At 35.9% G+C, this 24,989-nt stretch overlaps 1 protein-coding gene across 1 annotated transcript in view; it reads left to right on the forward strand.

Moving 5' to 3' along the window:
- The first annotated feature begins 599 nt into the window (after window positions 1–599).
- The window catches only part of CTNNAL1 (catenin alpha like 1), a 727,303-nt gene continuing 702,913 nt past the window's right edge, over window positions 600–24,989 (forward strand). Inside the window, exon 1 of the mRNA XM_053714583.1 lies at window positions 600–953. Within this exon, the coding sequence (XP_053570558.1) occupies window positions 828–953 (126 nt within the window). The 5' untranslated portion in view covers window positions 600–827. The remainder of the gene's footprint in view (window positions 954–24,989) is intronic.

Raw genomic sequence — 24,989 nt, forward strand, 5'->3', positions numbered from 1 at the left:
TAAATCACGAAAGAAAAAAATTGGGTTTCATGTCCCTTTAAGGGGTTATATTATACTTTAATAAAGTTTGTATTTTTTAATGTATATCATTTATAACTGGTCATGTTATATGCTATGCTATATGTATAATATACTACATAATTTGTTTATTTAGTACATTATTATTTAGCATGTTATGTATTTTAATCTAGCTTCATCTACAGTGAATATCACAAAACATTACAATTACTACATATAAACTACTTAAAGTTTTTTTAAAAAAACATTTATGTTATCACAAATATTCGTCCTTCACACAACAAAAGATAAAATTATTTAAACTCCAAAGTGACAGACAACTTCTGACCCGGAGCCCCATTGCTTGATTGCGTGGAAAGCCTGAGAGATAAAAAAAAAAAAAACCCGTCACACACAAACACACGTCTCTGTGTTTGCTCACCTAGGACAAGCGGAAAGGAATTCGAGAAAATGTGAAAGTAACAGGATAGGAGGATTGTACTCCCTGATGCTTGGTGGGATGGGATATGGGAGGTGAATCAGGAGGAGTTAGAGGAGGGGGAGGGTTTCTAGGCTTGGACTCTACACTGAAGTGGTGTTGGTGTGCAGCGTGGGTCTGAGTCTGTGATGTATATTTCTGTGTAGTTGTAGTTCGGGATCTCTGGTGTTTTTGGAGGCGTGATATCTTGTTTAGAGCACCAGTGAGAGCTTGAGTGGAACACAAGAGTCTCATCCAGTGTACTAAGCACTTGCCCACAGTGGGTCTGCAGATCAGAGTGGGAACTGCAGGCACTGATTGTCGCTCAAAGCCTGGGACTGATCTGCGAGCTATGGCCACCTCTCCATGCAGCAGCAGTGGGGTCTCCTCTTCATCCTCCTCTGGATTCAGCATGGATACCGGACTGGAAATCAAAACCAAATCCGTGGAGCAGACTCTTGTTCCCCTTGTGTCTCAGGTAAAGAACAAAATGCAAATGAATGCCTAATTATGTGCTAATGATGCATTATCTTCACCTGACACTGCACTTGCATCCTTTCTTATTAACAATACCAGCTTGGCTTTCATATAAGTATATGTGCAATATAAACCATGTTCATTATGATAGCTGAAACGATTTCTGGATTTCCTGATATGGTCTGCACTCTTGGTCGTTGCGGTTGCTCATTGTTGTTTTACACTTTGTGTAGTTCTGCAGGATCTTTTGCAGTTTTCATAAGATAGCCTGAGTAGAGAATGTGAACAGGGATGTCAAATGTGGTTATGATGCTCTTGAACTGTGTTGCTCATTCTCTATGACTTAGTTGTTTTTATTTATAGCTGAGCTATTATTTCACACTGTGATGCTATGTGCATATATATATATATATATATATATATATATATATATATTCCTTTAGTCTTCCTTCAGTGGTTGCAGTAAGGTAGATCGATTCATTCTCTCCAAATAAGAAGACATGAGAAATATGAGAAGGGATATTTGATTTATTTTTATTTTTATATATATATATATATATATATATATGTGTGTGTGTATACCTTGAAACGTGTATGAATGTTGTACATTATTTATGTATACTATAAGGTTCTGCAGCATGAGCAGAGTTTTGCTCATATGGTGTCGTGAGTCTACAAGTGCATACTCTATTCTTGTATTATCAGAAACCACACATTCCACTTAACATAATGCCTTACCTTCCAAACCATCCCTTAAAATCATAGGTTCTTGTTTGCACATGTGTTACCTGTGTTTATTTTATGACATTGCTTACATTTTTTTTTTCTATAAAATTGAACAATTATATAGAGATTTGTGATCTGTGTTTGCTAAGAAACATTTTATGCACACATGAATTATTCTATGGAATACACACAATGTAATGCACCTTTACATATAATAAGCCTTCCTTGTAGGTTCTAAACAGGAAAACATGTAAATGACACATAGCGCTAAACATTGTGTGTTGATAAGTGGCAGTAAATATTATGTAACTCATGAACAAACTAATTACATTTCTGGCTCACTTAATGTATATTTTTAGACTAATGTATATTTTTATGTTGAATCATAAACTATATCTATATCTATATTCTACCCCAATCTAATTTATTGCTGTTCACTGGATTAGGATGGAACATTTATATAAAGTGCAAGTGGTTAATTACAGGAACTTTTTAAATACCCTACATATTAAAGGGGCAGTTAACACCTTGTAATTAAAAGATACTTTTTTACTTCTTTTGTCTTACTATAGAACAAAATGAGTATCTTTAAAGGGATAGGAAAGTCAAAATGAAACTCATGATTCAGATAGAGCTTTTAAATTCTTTTCAAATGTGCTTTGTTCTTTGGGTATCCCTTGTTAAATAAGAATACACACATATTCTACACTAGTGGGAGCTGCTGCAAATTGGTGCCTGCACACATTTTGTCTTTTGTGATTGGCTGACTAGATGTGTTCAGTTTGTTGCCAGTAGTGCAATGTTGTTCCTTCAGCAAAGGATAACAAGAGAACAAGGCACATTTGATAATGGAAGTAAACTGAAAAGTTGTTTAAAATTATATGTTCTATCCAAACCATGAAAGAAAATGTTGGGGTTTCCTGTCCCTTTAAATATACATTTTGTAAAACAAATGAACTGGTTTTTAATAGCCAAACTCCACTCACATCTTGCCTCATTTGGAGGAGCCGATCTGTACTTGATTGTATAGCTGAATGTATTAGCACTGGTCATTATGTTTCAATTAATCTGTTAAAACCAAAGCCAATTAGGCAAATATATGTAGCAGAGTTAGCCTTGAGAAATCTGCAGTGTAATTTTTTAAATTTCGATCATTAGAAAATAAAGCAACTTTCAGAGCTAAATTAGCATGAAAAGGGAATACAATAAATAATGAAAGTGTTTTGCAAAGTTGTTTCATTATGCATAAATAAACCATTTATATTGAAATCTTAATGTGTTTACTGCCCTTTTAAGCATACATATTGCTTTTGTCATATCATCTATCTATCTATCTATCTCCATGAATTTATGTGCAATACCTTAAGACTGATAGGGTTTACAGATCAATAAATAAAACATTGAATGTTTTGAGAGTATGCCATGTTTACCTCTCAAGTTGCTGTTTGTGCTGCATTGAAATTGTTCCAGATTCTTTGGATATCTGCAAGATTTATGCCTTTTCTTAAAACTTTTTTTTTTTCCATTACAGCATTCAGAAATCTATGACACATGATGTTATCCTTTAATAAAACAGTGTGAAGGAAATGTCTGTGCATATTACTGATTCCTTTTTATAATATGTTTGCATATAAGGGAAATATCAATTTAATACACTGCTAATTTAACAAGAAAAAAAAAAGCTAACACAATTATGATTTGTTTTTTCTGATAACATTTATTTGAAACTGTTCATATTTCAGAATTCCATAAATATTTTGTTACTAAGAAATGTAATTCTTTACACATATTTTACTGATCTGTAAATGACATCCATCAAGGCCACATGTGTCTGAAAATCAAACTCAAACACCTATAACCTTAGGGTGTGAATAAGAACCTTGCTCTCTGGTGTTATTTTCTACAAGGGTTATATAACACACATTTTACTGTTTTGTTGTATAAAGGCATAACAGACGCACATTTTTAATGTATTCACTGTACATGCTTTTAACTTCACTTCAAGGTAAGAAAAAAAGTGTTGTAATTTTCTAAAGATAATTTCATCTTCTTCAGCTAGTTAGGTATTTTTGCACTGTAAATTATTATGACTTAGTATGTCTACATTAACTCTTTAATGCACCAAGATTTCAGGTGAGCAAAAATACATTGGTACTTATAGGGACATTAAACATAATTTGAAAGGGTGTTGCATTTCAGTAGTAGCACTGTATATAGCATATAGCTCTTTAATAGAACATCAAAATCAGATTTTAAATATTTTTAGCACCTCTATGAGTGCTTGGTTACCTCTATGCTCCTGGCCGCTCTTGCTCTATGGCACAATTTTGTTTGCAATTTCTTTTCAGTTTATGTTGGTGGGCAGTGCAGTTAATGAAAATAGTACTTACCTGAGTGGGCGGAGCCTGACTGGCAAAGAAGATGGATGCATAGGAGCTGAGCTCCGGACACAATAGCTCAATTGAAGAGAAAATCCTGGAAAAACTTGCTCACAGCGGTGTCAATGCCGCAATCAGTAGTACCTCTAAGAGGCCTAAAGCAAAGAGCAGGCTATAGCGGCTACATGCAATTAACCACCGCTACCTATAACCATTGAGTAGATGCAGAGACTGAGACTTTGTGTAGCGGAGTACTTGCATTGGCAATGGAAAACATCATGAAACCTGCCTAGAAAAGAGGGCTCTACAGAAGTGAGTACTTTTCGCCATTAACCACGTGGCAAACTTTTTTTGTTTTAATAACTTACAATGAGCCCAATCTACTATTGCACCGGCTGTTTAGTCCTTGACAAGGATAATACAGCAGCAAATCGATTGATCCGCCTAACAGAGCATTAAAGGGACACTCAGGTTAAATTAAATTTTCATGATTCAGATACAGTATGTAATTATAAACAACTTTCCAATTTACTTCCATTAAAAAAAAATGTGCACAGTCTTTATTTACAAGTTTTGAGTCACCAGATCCTACTGAGCATGTGCAAGAATTCAGACTATACGTTTATGCATTTGTGATTGGCTGATTGCTATCACATGGTACAAGGGGAGTGGAAATATACATAACTGAAATTTGTTATAAAAAAATCTACTACTCATTTGAAGTTCAGATTAAGTGCTATTGCATTGTCTTGTTATCTTGCATTTGTTGATTATGCAAATCTAATGCGTTGACTGGTCCTTTAAGGAGAGTAATTTAGGACCTGGACCACTTAAAAACTGACACATGGCCACTATGTTACACTGGAGGCCCTAAACATCTTAAGGCAGCACGTAGGTACATATAAAGATTTCCCTGGAACAACGGATCTTAACAACATTTAACAGAGCACAACACAGATCTATACACTATCTACATCAATACCTGTTCAAGCTTGATTTTCACATCATGGAGATGGTATCTTTCCTTTTGAAAGAATTGTGCGATCAGCTCAATCAACACCAGGCAGACATTGTGGACACACTGAAAAATGCAGTTAGCACTACCTACGCCTCAGTATCTTCTGAAGATCCACATCCTAACAGTGCAGATGCCCTATTTGACAGTGGAGAAATTTCCTTTTGTGGCGCATCTAACAAGCAGTTCACACAACAAGGTAATTACGAGCTTGGCATAAGTCTGGACCAGAGAGAACTGGAAATAGTAAAGAACCTTAAGCCTGACCATATTACGAATCTAGAACCAGAACCTGTGATACAGCAGTGGGTCTCAAGTCTTTATGAATCTCAGTCTCTAGCAGTAGTCACTATCAGGAGCATGTACACCAAGAAAGAGAAGAATGTGCTGACATCTACGCAACAACCATTGCTGCTACTATCACATAGTGAATGTATCTTGTCAGCTGGAGACATTCGGGCTGCCTGCCTGGGGATCTGCAGAGAAAGATTTCAAGTGGCATGGAACTTTAACTGTAAGTACCCTCAGGATATTTTGGCAACCAACATGCTCTGTATTGGATCAGATTTATCAAAGAGCTGGAAAATATAAAGGGAAGTTCTTTTATATGCATGGATGACAAAAATAAGTACATCTCCTTCCAATCAAGACATTCTACAGCTGAAACAATCTCATCTCATACCTTGGTGGAGACAAGTAGCTTATCTGCAAGTTTTTAAGAATGTTAAAGCAGGAGTAGGCTGAACTAAACATGGGGATACAGCAGGATACCGTGCTCACATACTCATGACTGACTCTGCTTCTCCCTTGAGGTGACTCGGAACTGAGAAAACATATATTGCTGCTAATTCGCTTCTCACTTAGACAATTAAATACCATACTTTATTCAAGATTTATGCTAATGTTATCTTCAACAGCTTACACCTTAAACATCTAGTAGTCCTATCAGATGATGCATCTAATACCCACGATAATTGATATTTGTTGTTTTTTAGAACTCAGAAATATTAGTTACCCTGTTTAGTTTATCGTTACATTCTGGGTGACTATCCCCTTGAACATTAATGGACATCCAAATTCTATGTGATTGTGTTTAGACTGCAATTATTTCATTGTTTAATTTTCAATCTTTATTATTGTATGTCGGTATATATTAACCAAGCTTTGTGTACACTTCTCTTAGGCTATAAAGTATATAATATAATAGGGGACTAGAATGTAGCAACGTATCTTTAAAGTTCCATGTATTTTGAAAGCTTCACAGCAGACCTTAGTTTTCATTTAGATTATATAGCTTACTTTTATAATACACAAGTGGGTTATGTTATACTTTGGACAGATAGACTCTAGCTAATGTGTTTGGCTACTTCTGACTAGCTGTGCCAAATTGTTTCATGTTTGTGGGGTGCTGTTGGCGGCCAAAACGGTGTCCTGTGGATGTGTCTTAAGATGAAGGCTAATCTTACTTTCAGATTATGTACGAGGGTCTTTATTATCGGTTCATGATTTTGTAACATATAACTGCAGATCCTCTTATTTATAGAGTCTAATTAATCTTTAATTACCTCCATTTAGTGTAATGATACTTTTCTAAAAAACTACTTAAAGGGACACTGAACCCAAATTTTTTCTTTTGTGGTTCAGATAGAGCATGAAATTTTAAGCAACTTTCTAATTTACTCCTATTATCAAATGTTTTTTATTCTCTTGGTATCTTTATTTGAAATGCAAGAATGTAAGTTTAGATGCCGGCCCATTTTTGGTGAACAACCTAGGTTGTCCTTGCTGATTGGTGGATAAATTCATCCACCAATCAAAATCTGCTGTCCAAAGGTCTGAACCAAGAAAAAAGCTTAGATGCCTTCTTTTTCATATAAAGATAGCAAGAGAACAAAGAAAAATTGATAATAGGAGTAAATTAGAAAGTAGCTTAAAATTGCATGCTCTATCTAAATCATGAAAGAACATTTTTGGGTTCAGTGTCCCTTTAAAGTAACGACAGGTCTTAACATATGTTAGTCAGGGCTAATGCCCATCTTTGCATTGAAACCATGTTCCCCTAAGATTAAAAAAGTTCCTAAGGAATATAATATTTTAAGGTCTGTGAGTGACTTATGTAATCCATGTACTAGTTTATTCTCACCCTAGTTGTTTATCATTTGTAGATTATAATGTTCTGTCCCACGAATACTCTCCTTTTGTAATTTTTTAGGTCTTCTTATAAGGTTAAGACTTTTCCATTAAGTAGAAGAGGACTCAGTACCAGAGATGACAACCCCTATGTTTTATTTACATAGGCTAATATGTTTAATATTAGTAGCTCACCTAGGTTCCTAATTGTTTGCAATTTTTCATATCAGATCTTTGTTTTTCTGTACAGGTCTGAAGGTGATTGTTTATTTCTTCCAAACTTGGTTTAATATCTGAAAAACTTAGAACCATCTCTCCATTGAATTTATTTTACATAAACCCTCCCCCTTCCTTGACATTTTCTGTTTATATAATTCATTGTTACAAGTAGTCATGTCCAGTTGGTTTACTGGGTTAATTCCCTAGTGGCTCCTGCCTGTTGAAGTTAATGTCGTAAAAATAAGAACCGCTCCAATAATTGTATATATTTAAGCTCGTGGTATCATATCACAATATATCATCCTAATAGGAAGCTAATCATACTTTAGAGGTTCCATAGTATTACTATTCTATTAATATGGAAAAATAAGGTAACGGTTGTATATTGCTTCTTGCAGGTAATGTATTTAAAACTCTGTAATTAACAATTTTATTGAATATTTTCATAGACTTAATGGGATGTACTGTACCATTCCTTTTATGATGTTTTTATGACGTTAAAGCCTGTTTTGTATTACATAACCAATACCTTAATAAAAGGTACACACACACTGAAAATAGGCAATACGCTCATGCACTCTGATTTGGCTTATCTCGTTGACGTATGTTTGGCCTGTTACTGCAACTAGGTAGGCTAAAGTAGAGTGCAGAAGAGCACTCCGCTTTCTTTTTTTTTGGGGGGGGGGGATTGGCAGTATGGCATCTGATTGGCTGTACCACCTATCAGCACATGTGGAAAAATAGCGGGACTGGGGTGACCAGTGCACAGAGGTAAGCAAGTACCCATAAGGATGCTCAAACAACATTTTGAAGACTTACATGCTTTCTACACTGCATTAATTGAAATGCAGTTTAAACTTAAAGGAACATGAAACTATGACGTACAGGAGGGGGCTCATATAGACTAGCCCTCCCACTGCCGAGTAAACCAGCTCTGTCCCTCCCTGTGCAAGCACCTTCTCTCCCCTCTTACTATGGCTGTCTGGACTCGAGCTTCTAAGTCTGGACTCCTGGACCACCTTATGCATGATCTGCTGAGCTAACAGGGGAAAGCCTAACCCTGACATCAGAACCAGAACCTTGTGGAGCGCTCAATGGTCTCAGTAATGGCATTGAGCTGGCCCCAAGCTCTCCCCGCAGAGGATAGGCTATGTCATTTGCCTGTAGAAAGCAACTATCCACTCATTCAATGGGTAAAAAAAACACTTTATTTAAAACTTGTTTAAAAGCATAAACGGAAGCTCCAAGATCCCTAGTGCTGCGCCTGCTATGTTCTATCCTTGGAGCTTCCGTTTATGCTTTTAAACAAGTTTTGAATAAAGTGTTTTTTTACCCATTGAAGGAGTTGATCATTGCTTTCTACAGTACTACTATTATCCAGTTGATCCTTACCTTCCTGCAGAATTCCGTAGCACCACACGGTCACCTAACTTTACTCCTCCCCAATCGCTGACGTCATTGGAAGCGTCCGTGTGTACCGCATGAGAAGCGGAGACGCTAACAGGCGAGAGGAGGGCCAGTGGATTGTGAACCACATACCGTCTCAAGACACAGAGCCCCTCTACGCAACAGCGCACACAACGGCATTACAGTAGCCAGACGCCTGGGGTTTTGTAAGCTGTTACCCTGAAGTTCTGACTGGGATTATGGGGAGTGAGTACTTTGAGTGATTGCGGAGCACTTCCTTAGTAAAAGAAGTGTTGACTTTTAAACACTGAACCTCTCCATTTATTCTTTGTCATTTGCCTTTCTTTTAAAGTGGAATCTTGGGAATTTGAGAAAATCGCGATTTAAATAAATAAATAATAATACAAATATATATATATATATATTTATATTTATGGGTAATTACATTTTAAGTTCAGTGTGCCTTTAAATTTACTGTTGCACCCTACCCAGCGACTGCAAATACAACACTACCACCATGTCTGTGGGCTTGTTTTTTTGGAAAAAAAAAAATGAATTAATTAGTAGGTATCTATTTAATTATTTATCAGGTCATCAAGTGCCAACACTTCTGGTTTGGACCAATTTTGATCATCCTAATGCTTTACATGTAGAAATACAATGCTACAGTCGTCAACATAGTCTGAACGTATCTGGTATACAAATATCCAAAGAGAAGCAGAATGTCTCTAGTGTTTTTGATATTCCTATATTCCCTGAGTGACATTTTTAAGTTAAGTTTTCTGGAATGAAAACCTCAATGTAGTGTGTGTGTATATGGTATAATTAAATTTTTATATAAAAAGCTGATAATTGTTTATGCTATACTAGAATTAATCTTAAATACCTCTAATGCATATGAAATGCAGTAATAAACATGTCTAAAATATATTCAATGGTGAAAACATTTTTAAACAAACTATATTTAAATTAAAACTAAAAGGATATGCATGTTTGTCACTGGCTAACAAGCTGTAGGGGGAGTGGAAACAAATTCTATAATAGAGTTTGAAATACCTTCTTTTAGATTAAAGGGACACTGAACCCGCATTTTTTCTTTCATAATTCAGATAGAGCATTACATTTTAACCAACTTTCTAATTTACTCCTATTATCAATTTTTCTTTGTTCTCTTGCGATCTTCATTTTAAAAGCAGGAATGTAAATCTTAGCAGCTAGTCCATTTAAGGTTCAGCACCATGGATAGCACTTGCTTATTGGAGGCTTAGATTTCCCCACCAATAAGCAAGCATAACCCTGGCTCTCAACCAAAAATGGGCCAGCTCCTATGCATCACATTCCTGCTTTTTATATAAAGATAGCAAGAGAACGAAGAAAAATTGATAATAGGAGTAAATTAGAAAGTTGCTTAAAACTGCATGCTCTATCTGAATCATGAAAGAAAAAGTTTGGGTTTAGTGTCCCTTTAAATAAATGAATAAAAAAAATAAAGGTGGAAAGCCACAGGGCTGCTCCAGAAAATGTTCCTGATTTATTGCATTTGCTAAGATTCTCAAGAATACCTTGTTATTGATAATATTCAATTTGGCAACTTTTTATCATTACAAAATAATGGTCATGAGAAATTGAACATATATATATATATATATATATATATATATATATATATATATATATATATATATATATATATATATATATATATATATATATATATATATATATATATATATATATATATATATATATATATATATATATATATATATATATATATATATAATATGGGTGTCCTGGAATCTGTTGGGCTCTACAAATAACTGATGATTATTTATCTATTTGAAGGTCTGAGAGTAATTCTCAGTCATTAAAAAGATACTAAACATTTCTGTACTTCTTGGTTTTCAGTGGCAAGACAAATTTAGTTTGTTTCATGTTTATATATAGAAGTCAAGGTATCTTTATACTCTTCACAATTAGGGAAGTCATTTGAATTGGAAACACAATTCTGGGAATAACTGAATTTACCTTGTTTGACAACTGAACAATTATAAAGTTTGAAATTGCCTACCTCTCAAATAGAAGTTAGTATTACTATCTCCTCCTTATCAAATGGAATAGCTGTGGGCCTGATGGTTTACCAGTAGAGTGGTATAAATAATTGAAATCTATTTTAACCCCTATTTTAACTAAGTTGTATAACTCATATTTGAGTGGGGGGGAAAAAATCTATTCAGTGAAGCACGCAATATTGTTATCCCCAAACAAGGAAAAAGATTATATTTTAATGTCATCTTACCTACTTATCTCTTTGTTAAATGTGGATTACAAGATATTGGCAAAAATAATGGAAAACTGATTGAAGGTTTTGTTACCTCATTTGATAAATGTAGATCAGGTTTTATACATAAACGGTCATCAACCAAGAACATGAGAAGGGTACTACAAACTGAATTTTTTTTTGATGATGAATATCAATTCTGCTTCAGCCCCAGATGCTTGCCTTTTGGCGGACGAGGTAGAAAAGACATTTGACAAGATTGAATGGCAACATCTGTTTGAGATACAAAATATCTATTCAGCTCCAATAGCTTGTCTTTTTATCAACGATAATATTTAATCAAATATAACTTTATCAAGAGGAACCCGTCAAGGGTATCCATTATCACCTTTTATTGTTTGATCTTCCACTAGAACCCCTGGCTATTAAACTCCGACAGGAATTCTTAGGTCTGGTGCTTTGGGACTGTCATCAGCATTTGTCACTTTACTCTGGCGATATGATGATGTTTGTCCAACATCCATATTACTATATTACCATCTTTACTGACTATTATTAAATCTTTTGGTGAGTTTTCAGGTTATAAAATTAATGAGAGCAGTCAGAAATTATTTGGCTGAAGAAGTCGTATACACAGGAAACATTAGACCTCCCTTTTTATTGAAGTTAAAAATTATATAACATACTTAGGAATTCAAATATTGGCTTACACCGTAAACTGTGTAGTTTGAATTTTGATAAACTTATTACCCAGGTTCATAATGATTTTCATTAATGAGTTAGTTTACCCCTTGAGTATGTTACTTTTATTATTATCAAGTACGTATATTGAGAAGCTTAAAGGGAAATGAAACCCATTTATTTTTTTCTTTCATGATTCAGATAGAGCATGCAATTTTAAGCAATTTACAAATTTATCAAATTTTCTTCGTTCTCTTGTTATCTTTATTGGAAAAGCAGGACTGTAAGCTTAGGATCTGGCCCATTTTTGGTTCAGCACCTGGGTAGCGCTTGCTGATTGGTGGCTGAATGTAAATATGGTTAATCCGGTTACACTGAAGCATATTTTAGGGAGTCGCAAGTGAGAATATTACATAGAGATTATGTTGCTCCAAAAAGGATTTAAAAATGGAACAAAGCTTGCATAATTAAAGGGACAGTCTACACCAGAATTGTTATTGTTTTAAAAGATAGATAATCCCTTGTTTACCCATTCCCTAGTTTTGCATAACCAACACAGTTATATTTATATATTTTTTACCTCTGTGATTATCTTGTATCTAAGCCTCTGCAGACTGCCCCTTTATTTCAGTTCTTTTGACAGACTTGCAGTTTAGCCAATCAGTGATGGCTCCCAGGTAACTTCACGTGCACGAGCACAGTGTTATCTATATGAAAAACATGAACTAACACCCTCTAGTGGTTAAAAACCTGTTAAAATGCATTCTTAAGAGGCGGCCTTCAAGTTCTAAGAAATTAGCATATGAACCTCCTAGGTTAAGCTTTCAACTAAGAATACCAAGAGAGCAAAGCAAAATTGGTGATAAAAGTAAATTGGAAAATTGTTTAAAATTACATGCCCTATCTGAATCATGAAAGTTTTTTTTGGACTAGACTGTCCCTTTAAGTGCTGTAAATGTCAAATAGAGGGACCAAGCCTTAAAGGGACATGCAACTCAAAACATTTATTTCATGATTCATATAGAGAATACTATTTTAAACAACTTTCCAATTTACTTCTATTATCTAATTAGTTTCATTCTCATGTTATTCTTTGAAGAAGCAGCAATGCACTACTGGGAGCTAGTTAATGCACTGGGTGGGCCAATAATAGCAGCTTCTGAGCCTACCTAGGTATTCTCTTCAACAAAGGATTGCAAGGAAACAAATTAGGTAATAAAAGTAAATTTGTAAAGTTTTAAAATGTGTAAAATGAACATGATTTATCTGGAAAAAAAATAAAGAAAAACATTGGGTTTTTATGGATTAATTATTGATGTAAAAGGATTTTATATAATGAATTACATTTTTATATTATGTGGATATCTTCGACTTTGTATAATTGTACTAAATAAAAAAAGTCAAGGTAAATCTATTCTAGTAAATGGACATTTTAAACATTTTTAGATTGTGATGTAAATAGTATATACTATCTATCTCCATTATTTGGTATCTTTTGTTGAAAAGCAGCGACTTAAAGGGATAGTCCAGTCAAAATTTAACTTTCACGATTCAGGTAGGGCATGCAATTGTAAGCAACTTTCCAGTTTTACTTGAAGGCCCACTTTTATCCCTTTCATAGCTAGACAGTACTATTTCATGTGTGCTGTGTAGACAACATTGTTCTTACTCCCGTGGAGTTATTTATGAGTCAGCACTAATTGGTTAAAATGAAAGTCTGTCATAAGAACTAAAGTAAAGGGGCAGCCTGCAGAAGATTAGATGCAAATTAATCACAGAGGTAAACAGTGCATTAATATAACCATGCTGGTTATGCAAAACTGAAGAATGGGTAATAAAGGGATTATCTATCTTTTTAAACAATAACATTTCTAGTAGACTGTCCCTTTAAGCTCAGGAGCGTGCATGTATTCTGGAGCACTTTATGGCAGCAGTGTGCAAGAATGTTATCCATTTGCAAGTGCACTAGATAGCAGCACTATTTCCTGCCATTTAGTGCTCCAGATGCCTAACTAGATATCTCTTCAATAAAGAATACCATGGGGGAGAAGTAAATTTGATAATAGAAGTAAATTTGAGTGTCCATAAATCAATAGGAATGTCCATGTTTTAACCTATGTTTCCTTCTCTGCTGAGACCAATTAGCAACAGTCATGAGTCACTAGAGTGTGCAAACAATGACTGTGTGGAATACAGCAGTGCTTCAGTCTGGAGACTGCACTTCCATTTTTAACAGGAATTCAAAAGCCTGCAATTTTCGGAATTAAAGGGACACTGAACCCAAATTTTTTTTCTTCCGTGATTCAGATAGAGCATGCAATTTTAAGCAACTTTCTAATTTACTCCTATTGTCAATTTTCTTCATTCTCTTGCTATCTTTATTTGAAAAAGAAGGCATCTAAGCTAAAACCAGACAGTTTTTGGTTTAGACACTGGACAGCACTTGTTTATTGGTGGGTTAATTTATTCACTAATCAGCAATAACAACCAAGGTTGTTAACCAAAAATGGGCTGGCTTCTAAACTTAAATTCTTGCTTTTCAAATAAAGATATTAAGAGAATGAAGAAAATTTGATAATATAGGAGTAAATTGGAAAGTCGATTAAAATTGCATGCTCTATCTGAATCACGAAAGAAAAAAATTTGGTTTCAGTTTCCCTTTAAAGGAAAAAGAAACCCCAACATGGTTTTTTGTGTGATTTAGACAAAGTATACAATATTAAAAAAGTTTCCAATTTTAAACAATTTTTTTTTTTTTTAATATTTAACATTTTTTATATATTAAAAATACATGTTCATATTATTCTCAGATATATATATATATATTAAAAATTAGGACCAAAAAATGTTCCAGTAAACATACAATGCATCTGTGCTGTTTGTCTGTGAAATGAAAGCAGCTACATATTAATAAGATATTTTGTTATTGACACAGTCGCTAGCAGTTGGAAAGACTGTACGTTGCCAGAGCAAATAGTTTTTTTTATTGTATGTATTTGGTGCCTGAAATCACATCAAAAAAGGAATGAACACTTAAACCAACACAAGACAAAAAAACTAAATATTTATTAAATTTAAAACACATAGACACACACAGACACATACCTGCTTATGGAATATCCAGCGTTCAGGAATTTGATCTCAGTATATGTCATTATGACTGATCTACTGTACTGGTACATCTGTAAACTTGTGTAGTAAATTTTGACCTTTAATCATATTTTTTATTGCCTACAGTATATAATGTGGTAGACCTGAATGCTCAATCCAAAACCCATCTGTATTTTTATAGCTTTATCTTCATTCAGCATTTCCATTCTACATTTTCCACTCTGAGAATCATGTAATAATGAATTATGGAGCAGATTTAATTTTTTTTATAACAATAATATATATATATTTTCTACATATTTGTAGTAGGCCTTTACATTGGCTTGTAGCAAAGGTCAGAGAGTAGAAATGTTAGATGTTTATATAATAAATGTTGAAGTGTTTATGTAATGTGTTTTTATATATATATATATATATATATATATATATATATATATATATATATATATATATATATATATATATATATATATATATATATATATATATATATATTGTATGTGTGTATTATATAGTGCTTTTCTCTGGGTTGGACCCAAATGCTTTTTTTTCCCTTTAAATGAGAAACTGTTACCACTTGAATAGTTGTAAGGATTTATGTTGGTGTAGCTACCTTAGTTATTATCTCAGTAACACAGATATGCCTCTTGCCATTGGCTCATCAAATGTGTTTTTAGCTAGCTCCTTGTAGTGCATTGCTGCTCTGGAGCTTTGCAGGGGTTAAACACGCACAACATTTTATTATTGCACTATTGCTTTAAAAAGACATGAAGTCTCTTATTTTTTTTCTTCCATGATTAAGTTAGAGCATAGAGTTTTAACCCCTTTCCACTGTTAGGATGTTCCATGCCATTTCAACTGCGCTGGACTTTAGTGCCGTTAGGACAGCATGGAACGTCCTAGCCATTTGGCTGTACTGAAGCCATAATGGCTTCCTAACTAAGATTGCGGGCTGGAGGCTGTGCCTAGCGTCATAGGCGTCCCTCCCTCCCCCCCCCGACCCAATCCCATCATTGAAATGATGCAATCGCATTAACGATCACGTGATTTCAATTTTTACTTATTTGTTTACATCAGAACTTTTTTTCCACCTCTTAGCCAATAGCCATGTGGGCAATCCAGCTTGGCGCCGGCTAGCCCAAAACAGCTGTTTGCTAAGAGGTGGAAATGTCACCTCACAGCAAATATTGTTCTGCCGCGAGCTGCCTGAGCAGCTCAGTGTGGCGAACGCTTCCAACAAATAAAGGAGCTTTCAGCATGAAGTATTTTTCATGACTGAAAGTCCTCTTTATTTCCAATGGTAAATCCTAGGGTCTTACTAACACTAGGATTTGCAATCACATTAATGCACTTTAATGTCGGTGTACTAGATTTGCTTGCTTAAATCAGGTTATTGGGTTAAACTCTCCGCAGAGGAAGTTTATTATTTGAAATCTTTCATTTAATATTGGCTGTAATTATAAGTAAATGTTGGCTTCTGGAGTGTAACTATTTTTTTTCTTAAAGTTACTCTTCTATGATGTTTTGCTACACAATTGTAACCAATACTATGGGCTCTATTCACAAAGAAATGAATTGTAGGTGACTCGTATCTCCTGAAAGAAGACCTGAGTTAGCCCTGCACAATGCATAGTTAATGCTGGGTTTGGCCCTTCATAATGCATAGTTAATAGTGGAAATTAAAATATTTCAATTCACCAGCCATTCATCTCTTAAATTATTAATAGACCTCCTATGTCAAAATACTTGATATGCAATTCATACATAATTATTGAAAGTACATCACTGGTTTAGACATATATCATTTATTAGATAAATACATTGAACTGTCATTTTGTGTCCCTAGGTACGTTACACAGCCCTATCCAAGAACTGAAAGTGCTAAGGCCGTAGTACGGCATTCTGAAACAGGCTTGAGAAACTGCAATAGACAGGAAGACATGGCTCCTAAATTATCTTTTATTATTGAAATATTCTACATATATTTATATATAAGTTCATTTTGTTGCTCCTGAGACGTATGACTGTTTAATCTCAATATTCAGTTTAGTTCTCAAATTTCAGATATATGTTTATTAAAGGATTATTAAAGCCAACACTTTTTTTTTTTTTTTGTTTTTTTTTTTTTTTTGTTATTGAGACAGAGCATACCATTTAAAAAAAAGTTTCCAATTTACTTTTATTATCAAATTTGCTTTGTTCCCATGGTATTCTTTGTTAGAGACACCTAGGTAGGTGTTGGAGCACTACATGTCAGGAAATTAGGGTGGATGGAATGATTTTATAAAAATTAAAAAAAAGTTTATTTTTGTAATTTTTTTTTAGAAATGAAATGTTTTTTGAGGAATAAATGTATCTAAAGATAGTTTAGATTTAAAATAGATTATAATCTAAAGGTTATACATTGTGAAATATAGATTAGTTTTAAGTAGCATGCGGTTGTATATTCATCATATCTGTAATGTTTTCTTTTTTCTTTTTTTTTTGGTTAATTATTTCCATTAATCCACTCACAATGTCATGCTCTCCCAGAGGTTTCTGTCAATTATTTTGGACAATTTTTCTATCTTGAAGATATTATAATATATTATTGGTTTTGTAGTTCTCAAAACTGTAAATTTGTGTCTGCAGAAATAACATGCCCTTCTTAACAGCAAAAACACGTTCTAAAATAAACATATGGAGGTGAGAAATAGACCTTAAAGGGACATAATCATAAAAGAAAACTTGGTTTGAGAGAGAACATATAAATTCCAGATTTATTTCTATTATAAAATTTGCTTCATTCTCTTGTTATCATTTGTTGAAGGAGAGCGATCCTCTACTGGGGGATAGCTGAACACATTGGGTGAGTCAGTGACAAGCAGCTAGCTCACAGTAGTGCATTGCTTCTGTGCCTACCTATGTATGCTTTTCAACAATAGATACCAAATGAACAAAGCAAATTGGATAAGAGAAGCAAATTGGAAAATTGTTAAAAAATTGTATGTTCTTTCTGAGTAATGACAGTTTAATTTTCTCTTTACTGTCCCTTTAATGCCATTGCTCCCCTGCAATTCTATGTACACAGAATCAACCCATACTAAGTTTCAAGAAGCTCAATGAATAGAAGATTGTTTGACGTAGAATAGATCTGCACAAGGACCTAAGTGAGAGGGGGCAGGGGTAAGCAAGAAGAATGAAATATAATGGTATAGTTTTAGTTAAATCTATTTACATTGTTATTATTAAGATAATGGTTATTTTTCTTTAGTTAAATAAAATAATTTAAATTGTTATTATTAAAGTAATCATTATTTTTCTCCTTCCAATAAAGTACAGCTGAAAAGTTGATCAAATATGAATGATTAATCTATAATTAGTAATAATATGAAAGGTTATTATTCTAAACATGAAACCCATGATTTAAATAGTTTTTTTGACTAGTGATTTAAATTGTGATTTTAAATCAAATCCATCACCCTGCACGGCGGGGGGGTTGAATCACTGCTTTATATGTGTTACTGGAAACCAGGGGGTTATATCACTGTCTTAAAGTGACAGTATACACCAATTTTCATAAAACTGCATGTAATAAACACTATTATAAAGAAGAATATGTACAGATACTGATCTAAGGATCCAGTATAAAACTTTTTTTAAATCTTACTTAGAAGCTCCTAGTTTAGCACTGTTGATGAGGTTAGGCTGGGAAACCCACTGAAATGGGCTAGGAAAACAGGAAGAGCAGACACTCCCCCCCCCCACCCTCTTCCCTGTCCCCTGTATTTGAAAAGACAGATTACACAAACGGGATCAAGCAGTAATCTGTAGACTTCAGTCTACATCTGATACTTTGTTGCTTGGTTAGGAGTCTGAAAATCATCACAATGTTATTAAAAAAATAAACAAAACTATACATTGTTGCTCCCAGATGGGCTATATAAATGGATCATCAACAAAACATTTATGCAAAGAAAAATCTAGTGTCCCTTTTAAGTGCTGTTGACAGTATCGATTTAACCCCTTGATTGCTCCTCTCTGTTTGGACTATCAATAGATTTTTTTAAAAAGTTGTAAAGTCACTGATTTGTGTTGCATTCAAGGGGTTAACTCACTGTTTTTGTTACCAGCAGCCAAGGGATTAAAGCACTGCACTCACACAAACACTACATTAAAAATCCAGAAGCCATTCATTTTTTAGGAAATATATACTAGCTACAGCAGATTTAAACATTTTCATTGACCAATTATATTAAACTAGCCCATATTATTAAAAATATAAAATACTTAATTTCTAAACTTGTTAAGACATAGAGATATTTTTTTTATTTTTTATTAAGTATTTTCTGAGTTAAATCGTTCCACATAAGTCTTTTCTGCTTTTGCAAAAAACCATCTAGAGTTTCAGACATAACCAAATTACCGTTCGGCACCAATGAGAGGAAGTTGGCTTAGGCTTGTTACATGCTCTCTACAATTGGCTGTATGTCAACATTCTTCTGTGTTTTAGATGTGTTGTGTAATTGAAGGACTCCCCTTCCCTATGTTAATAACTCTACAGCAGAATACTTCTCTGAAGCACGGTTTAAGTTAAAGTCCAAATTAAACTTTCATGATTCAGGCATCTCACCTAGGATTACTATTTAAGAAAGGATATCAAGTGAACTAAGCAAAATTGATAAAGAAATTACATTGGTAAGTAGTTTAAAACTTCATGATCTATCCAATATATTTAAGTTTAATTTTTACTTTACTGTGTCCATTTAAACTTTCATAATTCAGATTGAGCAAGCAATTTTTAAAAAGCTTTCCAATTTACCTCTATTTGTTCCAATGGGCACAATCTTTATTTATGCCCTCTTTCTGAGGCACTTATGAGCATGTGCAAGAAATCACAGTATATACTTTTTACAGTATATATGTTTTTGATTGGCTAGTGGCTGTCACATGGTACAGGGGGTAGGAAAAATGGAAGTAACTTTAAAATTTGGCGATAAAAAGTCTACTAGTGATTTGAAATGCAGAGTAAGATTTATTGCATTGTCTTGCTTTTATTCATTTGTTATGCATTTCTACTGTATTGAAAGGTCCTAGAAAAAACAATGCGTTTAAAAGAAAAGATTTGTGTGAGAATAACATGCAGATTGATTTTAAAAGTTGTATTAGTTATTTAAATATATATATATAAAAAAAAAAAAAGGTTTTAGTGTCCATAATACAAAGGGTGCTGCAATGTTTTAACCTAAGTTTCCCTCTCTCCTTAGGCTAATTTGCCATTTTCTTCTGTTATGTGTGATCAGTCCACGGGTCATCATTACTTCTGGGATATAACTCCTCCCCAACAGGAAATGCAAGAGGATTCACCCAGCAGAGCTGATATAGCTCCTCCCCTCTACGTCAGTCCCAGTCATTCTCTTGCACCCAACGACTAGATAGGATGTGTGAGAGGACTATGGTGATTATACTTAGTTTTTATGACTTCAATCAAAAGTTTGTTATTTTATAATAGCACCGGAGCGTGTTATTACTTCTCTGGCAGACTTTGAGGAAGAATCTACCAGAGTTTTTACTATGATTTTAACCGGAGTAGTTAAGATCATATTGCTGTTCTCGGCCATCTGAGGGAGGTAAAAGCTTCAGATCAGGGGACAGGGGCAGATGAATCTGCATTGAGGTATGTAGCAGTTTTTATTTTCTGAATGGAATTGATGAGAAAATCCTGCTATACCGTTATAATGACATGTATGTATACACTTCAGTATTCTGGGAATGGTACTTCACCGGAACTACTTTGTTAAAGGTCACTAATCTTTTTAATAAGTATTATATCATGTTAAACGTTTTTGCTGGAATGTAGAATCGTTTACACTGCTGAGGTACTGAGTAAATAAATGTTTGGGCTTTATTTTCCACTTGGCAGTAGTTTATTTTGAATTGTGACAGTTTCGTTTCTCTTCACTGCTGTGTGTGAGAGGGAGGGGCCGTTTTTGGCGCTCTTTGCTACGCATCAACAATTTCCAGTCAGCTATTATTTGTCCTGCATGATCCGGTTCATCTCTGACAGATCTCAGGGGTCTTCAAACTTCTTGAAGGGAGGTACATTCTCTCAGCAGAGCTGTGAGAATTTTTTATATTGACTGTGGATAAAGACGTTACTCAATAATTTTTATGTCAAATTTAGTTATGTTATCTTACTAATGGGAACAAAACCTTTGCTAAAAGTTGTGTTGTTTTAAAGTTGATGCTATAACTGTTTTCAGTTTATTATCTCAACTGTCATTTAATCATTAATCGTTTAAGTACCTTTTTGAGGCACAGTACGTTTTTGCTAAAAAAGATTATAACCAGGTTGCAAGTTATTGCTAGTGTGTTAAACATGTCTGACTCAGAGGATATCTGTGTCATTTGTTCCAATGCCAAGGTGGAGCCCAATAGAAATTTATGTACTAACTGTATTGATGCTACTTTAAATAAAAGTCAATCTGTACAATGTGAACAAATTTCACCAATCTGCGAGGGGAGAGTTATGCCGACTAACTCGCCTCACGCGGCAGTACCTGCATCTCCCGCCCGGGAGGTGCGTGATATTATGGCGCCTAGTACATCTGGGCGGCCATTACAGATAACATTACAAGATATGGCTACTGTTATGACTGAAGTTTTGTCTAAATTACCTGAGCTAAGAGGCAAGCGTGATCACTCTGGGGTGAGAACAGAGTGCGCTGACAATACTAGGGCCAGGTCTGATACTGCGTCACAGCTTGCAGAGCATGAGGACGGAGAGCTTCATTCTGTGGGTGACGGTTCTGATCCAAACAGATTGGATTCAGATATTTCAAATTTTAAATTTAAATTGGAGAACCTCCGTGTATTACTAGGGGAGGTCTTAGCAGCTCTCAATGATTGTAACACCGTTGCAATACCAGAGAAACTATGTAGGTTGGATAAATACTTTGCGGTACCGGCGAGTACTGACGTTTTTCCTATACCTAAGAGATTAACTGAAATTGTTACTAAGGAGTGGGATAGACCCGGTGTGCCGTTCTCACCCCCTCCAATATTTAGAAAGATGTTTCCAATAGACGCCACCACTCGGGACTTATGGCAAACGGTCCCTAAGGTGGAGGGAGCAGTTTCTACTCTAGCTAAGCGTACCACTATCCCGGTGGAGGATAGCTGTGCCTTTTCAGATCCAATGGATAAAAAATTGGAGGGTTACCTTAAGAAAATGTTTGTTCAACAAGGTTTTATTTTGCAACCCCTTGCATGTATCGCGCCGATTACGGCTGCGGCAGCATTTTGGATTGAGTCTCTGGAAGAGAACCTTAGTTCATATACGCTAGACGACATTATGGACAGGCTTAGAGTCCTTAAACTAGCTAATTCATTCATTTCGGAGGCCGTAGTACATTTAACCAAACTTACGGCTAAGAACTCAGGATTCGCCATACAGGCACGTAGGGCTCTGTGGCTAAAATCCTGGTCAGCTGATGTTACTTCTAAGTCCAAATTACTTAATATACCTTTCAAGGGGCAGTCCTTATTTGGGCCCGGTTTGAAAGAAATTATCGCTGACATTACAGGAGGTAAGGGCCACGCCCTACCTCAAGACAAAGCCAAAGCTAAGGCTAGACAGTCTAATTTTCGTCCCTTTCGGAATTTCAAAACAGGAGCAGCATCAACCTCCACTGCACCAAAACAGGAAGGAGCTGTTGCTCGTTACAGGCAAGGCTGGAAGCCCAACCAGTCCTGGAACAAGGGCAAACAGGCCAGGAAACCTGCTGCTGCCCCAAAGACAGCATGAACCGAGAGCCCCCGATCCGGGACCGGATCTAGTGGGGGGCAGACTTTCTCTCTTCGCCCAGGCCTGGGCAAGAGATGTTCAGGATCCCTGGGCGCTAGAGATCATATCTCAGGGATACCTTCTAGACTTCAAATTATCTCCCCCAAGAGGGAGATTTCATCTGTCAAGATTGTCAACAAACCAGATAAAGAAAGAAGCGTTTCTACGCTGTGTACAAGATCTGTTATTAATGGGAGTGATCTATCCGGTTCCGCGGTCGGAACAAGGACAAGGGTTCTACTCAAACCTGTTTGTGGTTCCCAAAAAAGAGGGAACCTTCAGACCAATCTTAGATTTAAAGATTCTAAACAAATTCCTAAGAGTTCCATCGTTCAAGATGGAAACTATTCGGACAATCTTGCCCATGATCCAAAAGGGTCAGTACATGACCACAGTGGATTTAAAAGATGCTTACCTTCACATACCGATCCACAAAGATCATCACCGGTATCTACGGTTTGCCTTCCTAGACAGGCACTACCAGTTTGTAGCTCTTCCATTCGGATTGGCTACGGCCCCAAGAATCTTCACAAAGATTCTAGGTGCCCTCCTGGCGGTACTAAGACCGCGAGGGATTTCGGTAGCTCCGTATCTAGACGACATTCTAATACAGGCTTCAAGCTTTCAAACTGCCAAGTCTCATACAGAGTTAGTTCTGGCATTTCTAAGGTCGCATGGATGGAAAGTGAACGAAAAGAAGAGTTCTCTTTTTCCTCTCACAAGAGTTCCATTCTTGGGGACTCTTATAGATTCTGTAGAAATGAAGATTTACCTGACAGAGGACAGGTTAACAAAACTTCAAGATGCATGCCGTGTCCTTCATTCCATTCAACACCCGTCAGTAGCTCAATGCATGGAGGTGATCGGCTTAATGGTAGCGGCAATGGACATAGTACCTTTTGCACGCCTACACCTCAGACCGCTGCAATTATGCATGCTAAGTCAGTGGAATGGGGATTACTCAGATTTGTCCCCTACTCTGAATCTGAATCAAGAGACCAGAAATTCTCTTCTATGGTGGCTTCATCGGCCACACCTGTCCAGGGGGATGCCATTCAGCAGGCCAGACTGGACAATTGTAACAACAGACGCCAGCCTACTAGGTTGGGGCGCTGTCTGGAATTCTCTGAAGGCTCAGGGATTATGGAATCAGGAGGAGAGTCTCCTTCCAATAAACATTCTGGAATTGAGAGCAGTTCTCAATGCCCTTCTGGCTTGGCCCCAATTAACAACTTGGGGGTTCATCAGGTTTCAGTCGGACAATATCACGACTGTAGCTTACATCAACCATCAGGGAGGGACAAAAAGCTCCCTAGCAATGATGGAAGTATCAAAGATAATTCGATGGGCAGAGTCTCACTCTTGCCACCTGTCAGCAATCCACATCCCGGGAGTGGAGAACTGGGAGGCGGATTTCTTGAGTCGCCAGACTTTTCATCCGGGGGAGTGGGAACTTCATCCGGAGGTCTTTGCCCAAATACTTCGACGTTGGGGCAAACCAGAGATAGATCTCATGGCGTCTCGCCAGAACGCCAAACTTCCTCACTACGGGTCCAGATCCAGGGATCCGGGAGCGGTTCTGATAGATGCTTTGACAGCACCTTGGAACTTCGGGATGGCTTATGTGTTTCCACCCTTCCCGCTGCTTCCTCGATTGATTGCCAAAATCAAACAGGAGAGAGCATCAGTGATTCTAATAGCACCTGCATGGCCACGCAGGACTTGGTATGCAGATCTAGTGGACATGTCATCCTGTCCACCTTGGTCTCTACCTCTAAGACAGGACCTTCTGATACAGGGTCCGTTCAAACATCAAAATCTAACTTCTCTGAAACTGACTGCTTGGAAATTGAACGCTTGATTTTATCAAAACGTGGTTTTTCTGAGTCGGTTATTGATACCCTGATACAGGCTAGGAAGCCTGTTACCAGAAAGATTTACCATAAAATATGGCGTAAATACCTATACTGGTGTGAATCCAAACGTTACTCCTGGAGTAAGGTTAGGATCTCTAGGATCTTGTCCTTTCTACAAGAGGGCTTAGAAAAGGGTTTATCGGCTAGTTCATTAAAGGGACAGATTTCAGCTCTGTCCATCTTGTTACACAGGCGTCTGTCAGAAAATCCAGACGTCCAGGCCTTTTGTCAGGCTTTAGCTAGGATCAAGCCTGTGTTTAAAGCTGTTGCTCCACCATGGAGCTTAAACTTAGTTCTTAACGTTTTACAGGGTGTTCCGTTTGAACCCCTTCATTCCATTGATATAAA

The sequence above is a fragment of the Bombina bombina genome, chromosome 5, assembly GCF_027579735.1.
Source record: "Bombina bombina isolate aBomBom1 chromosome 5, aBomBom1.pri, whole genome shotgun sequence".
Taxonomy (NCBI): domain Eukaryota; kingdom Metazoa; phylum Chordata; class Amphibia; order Anura; family Bombinatoridae; genus Bombina; species Bombina bombina.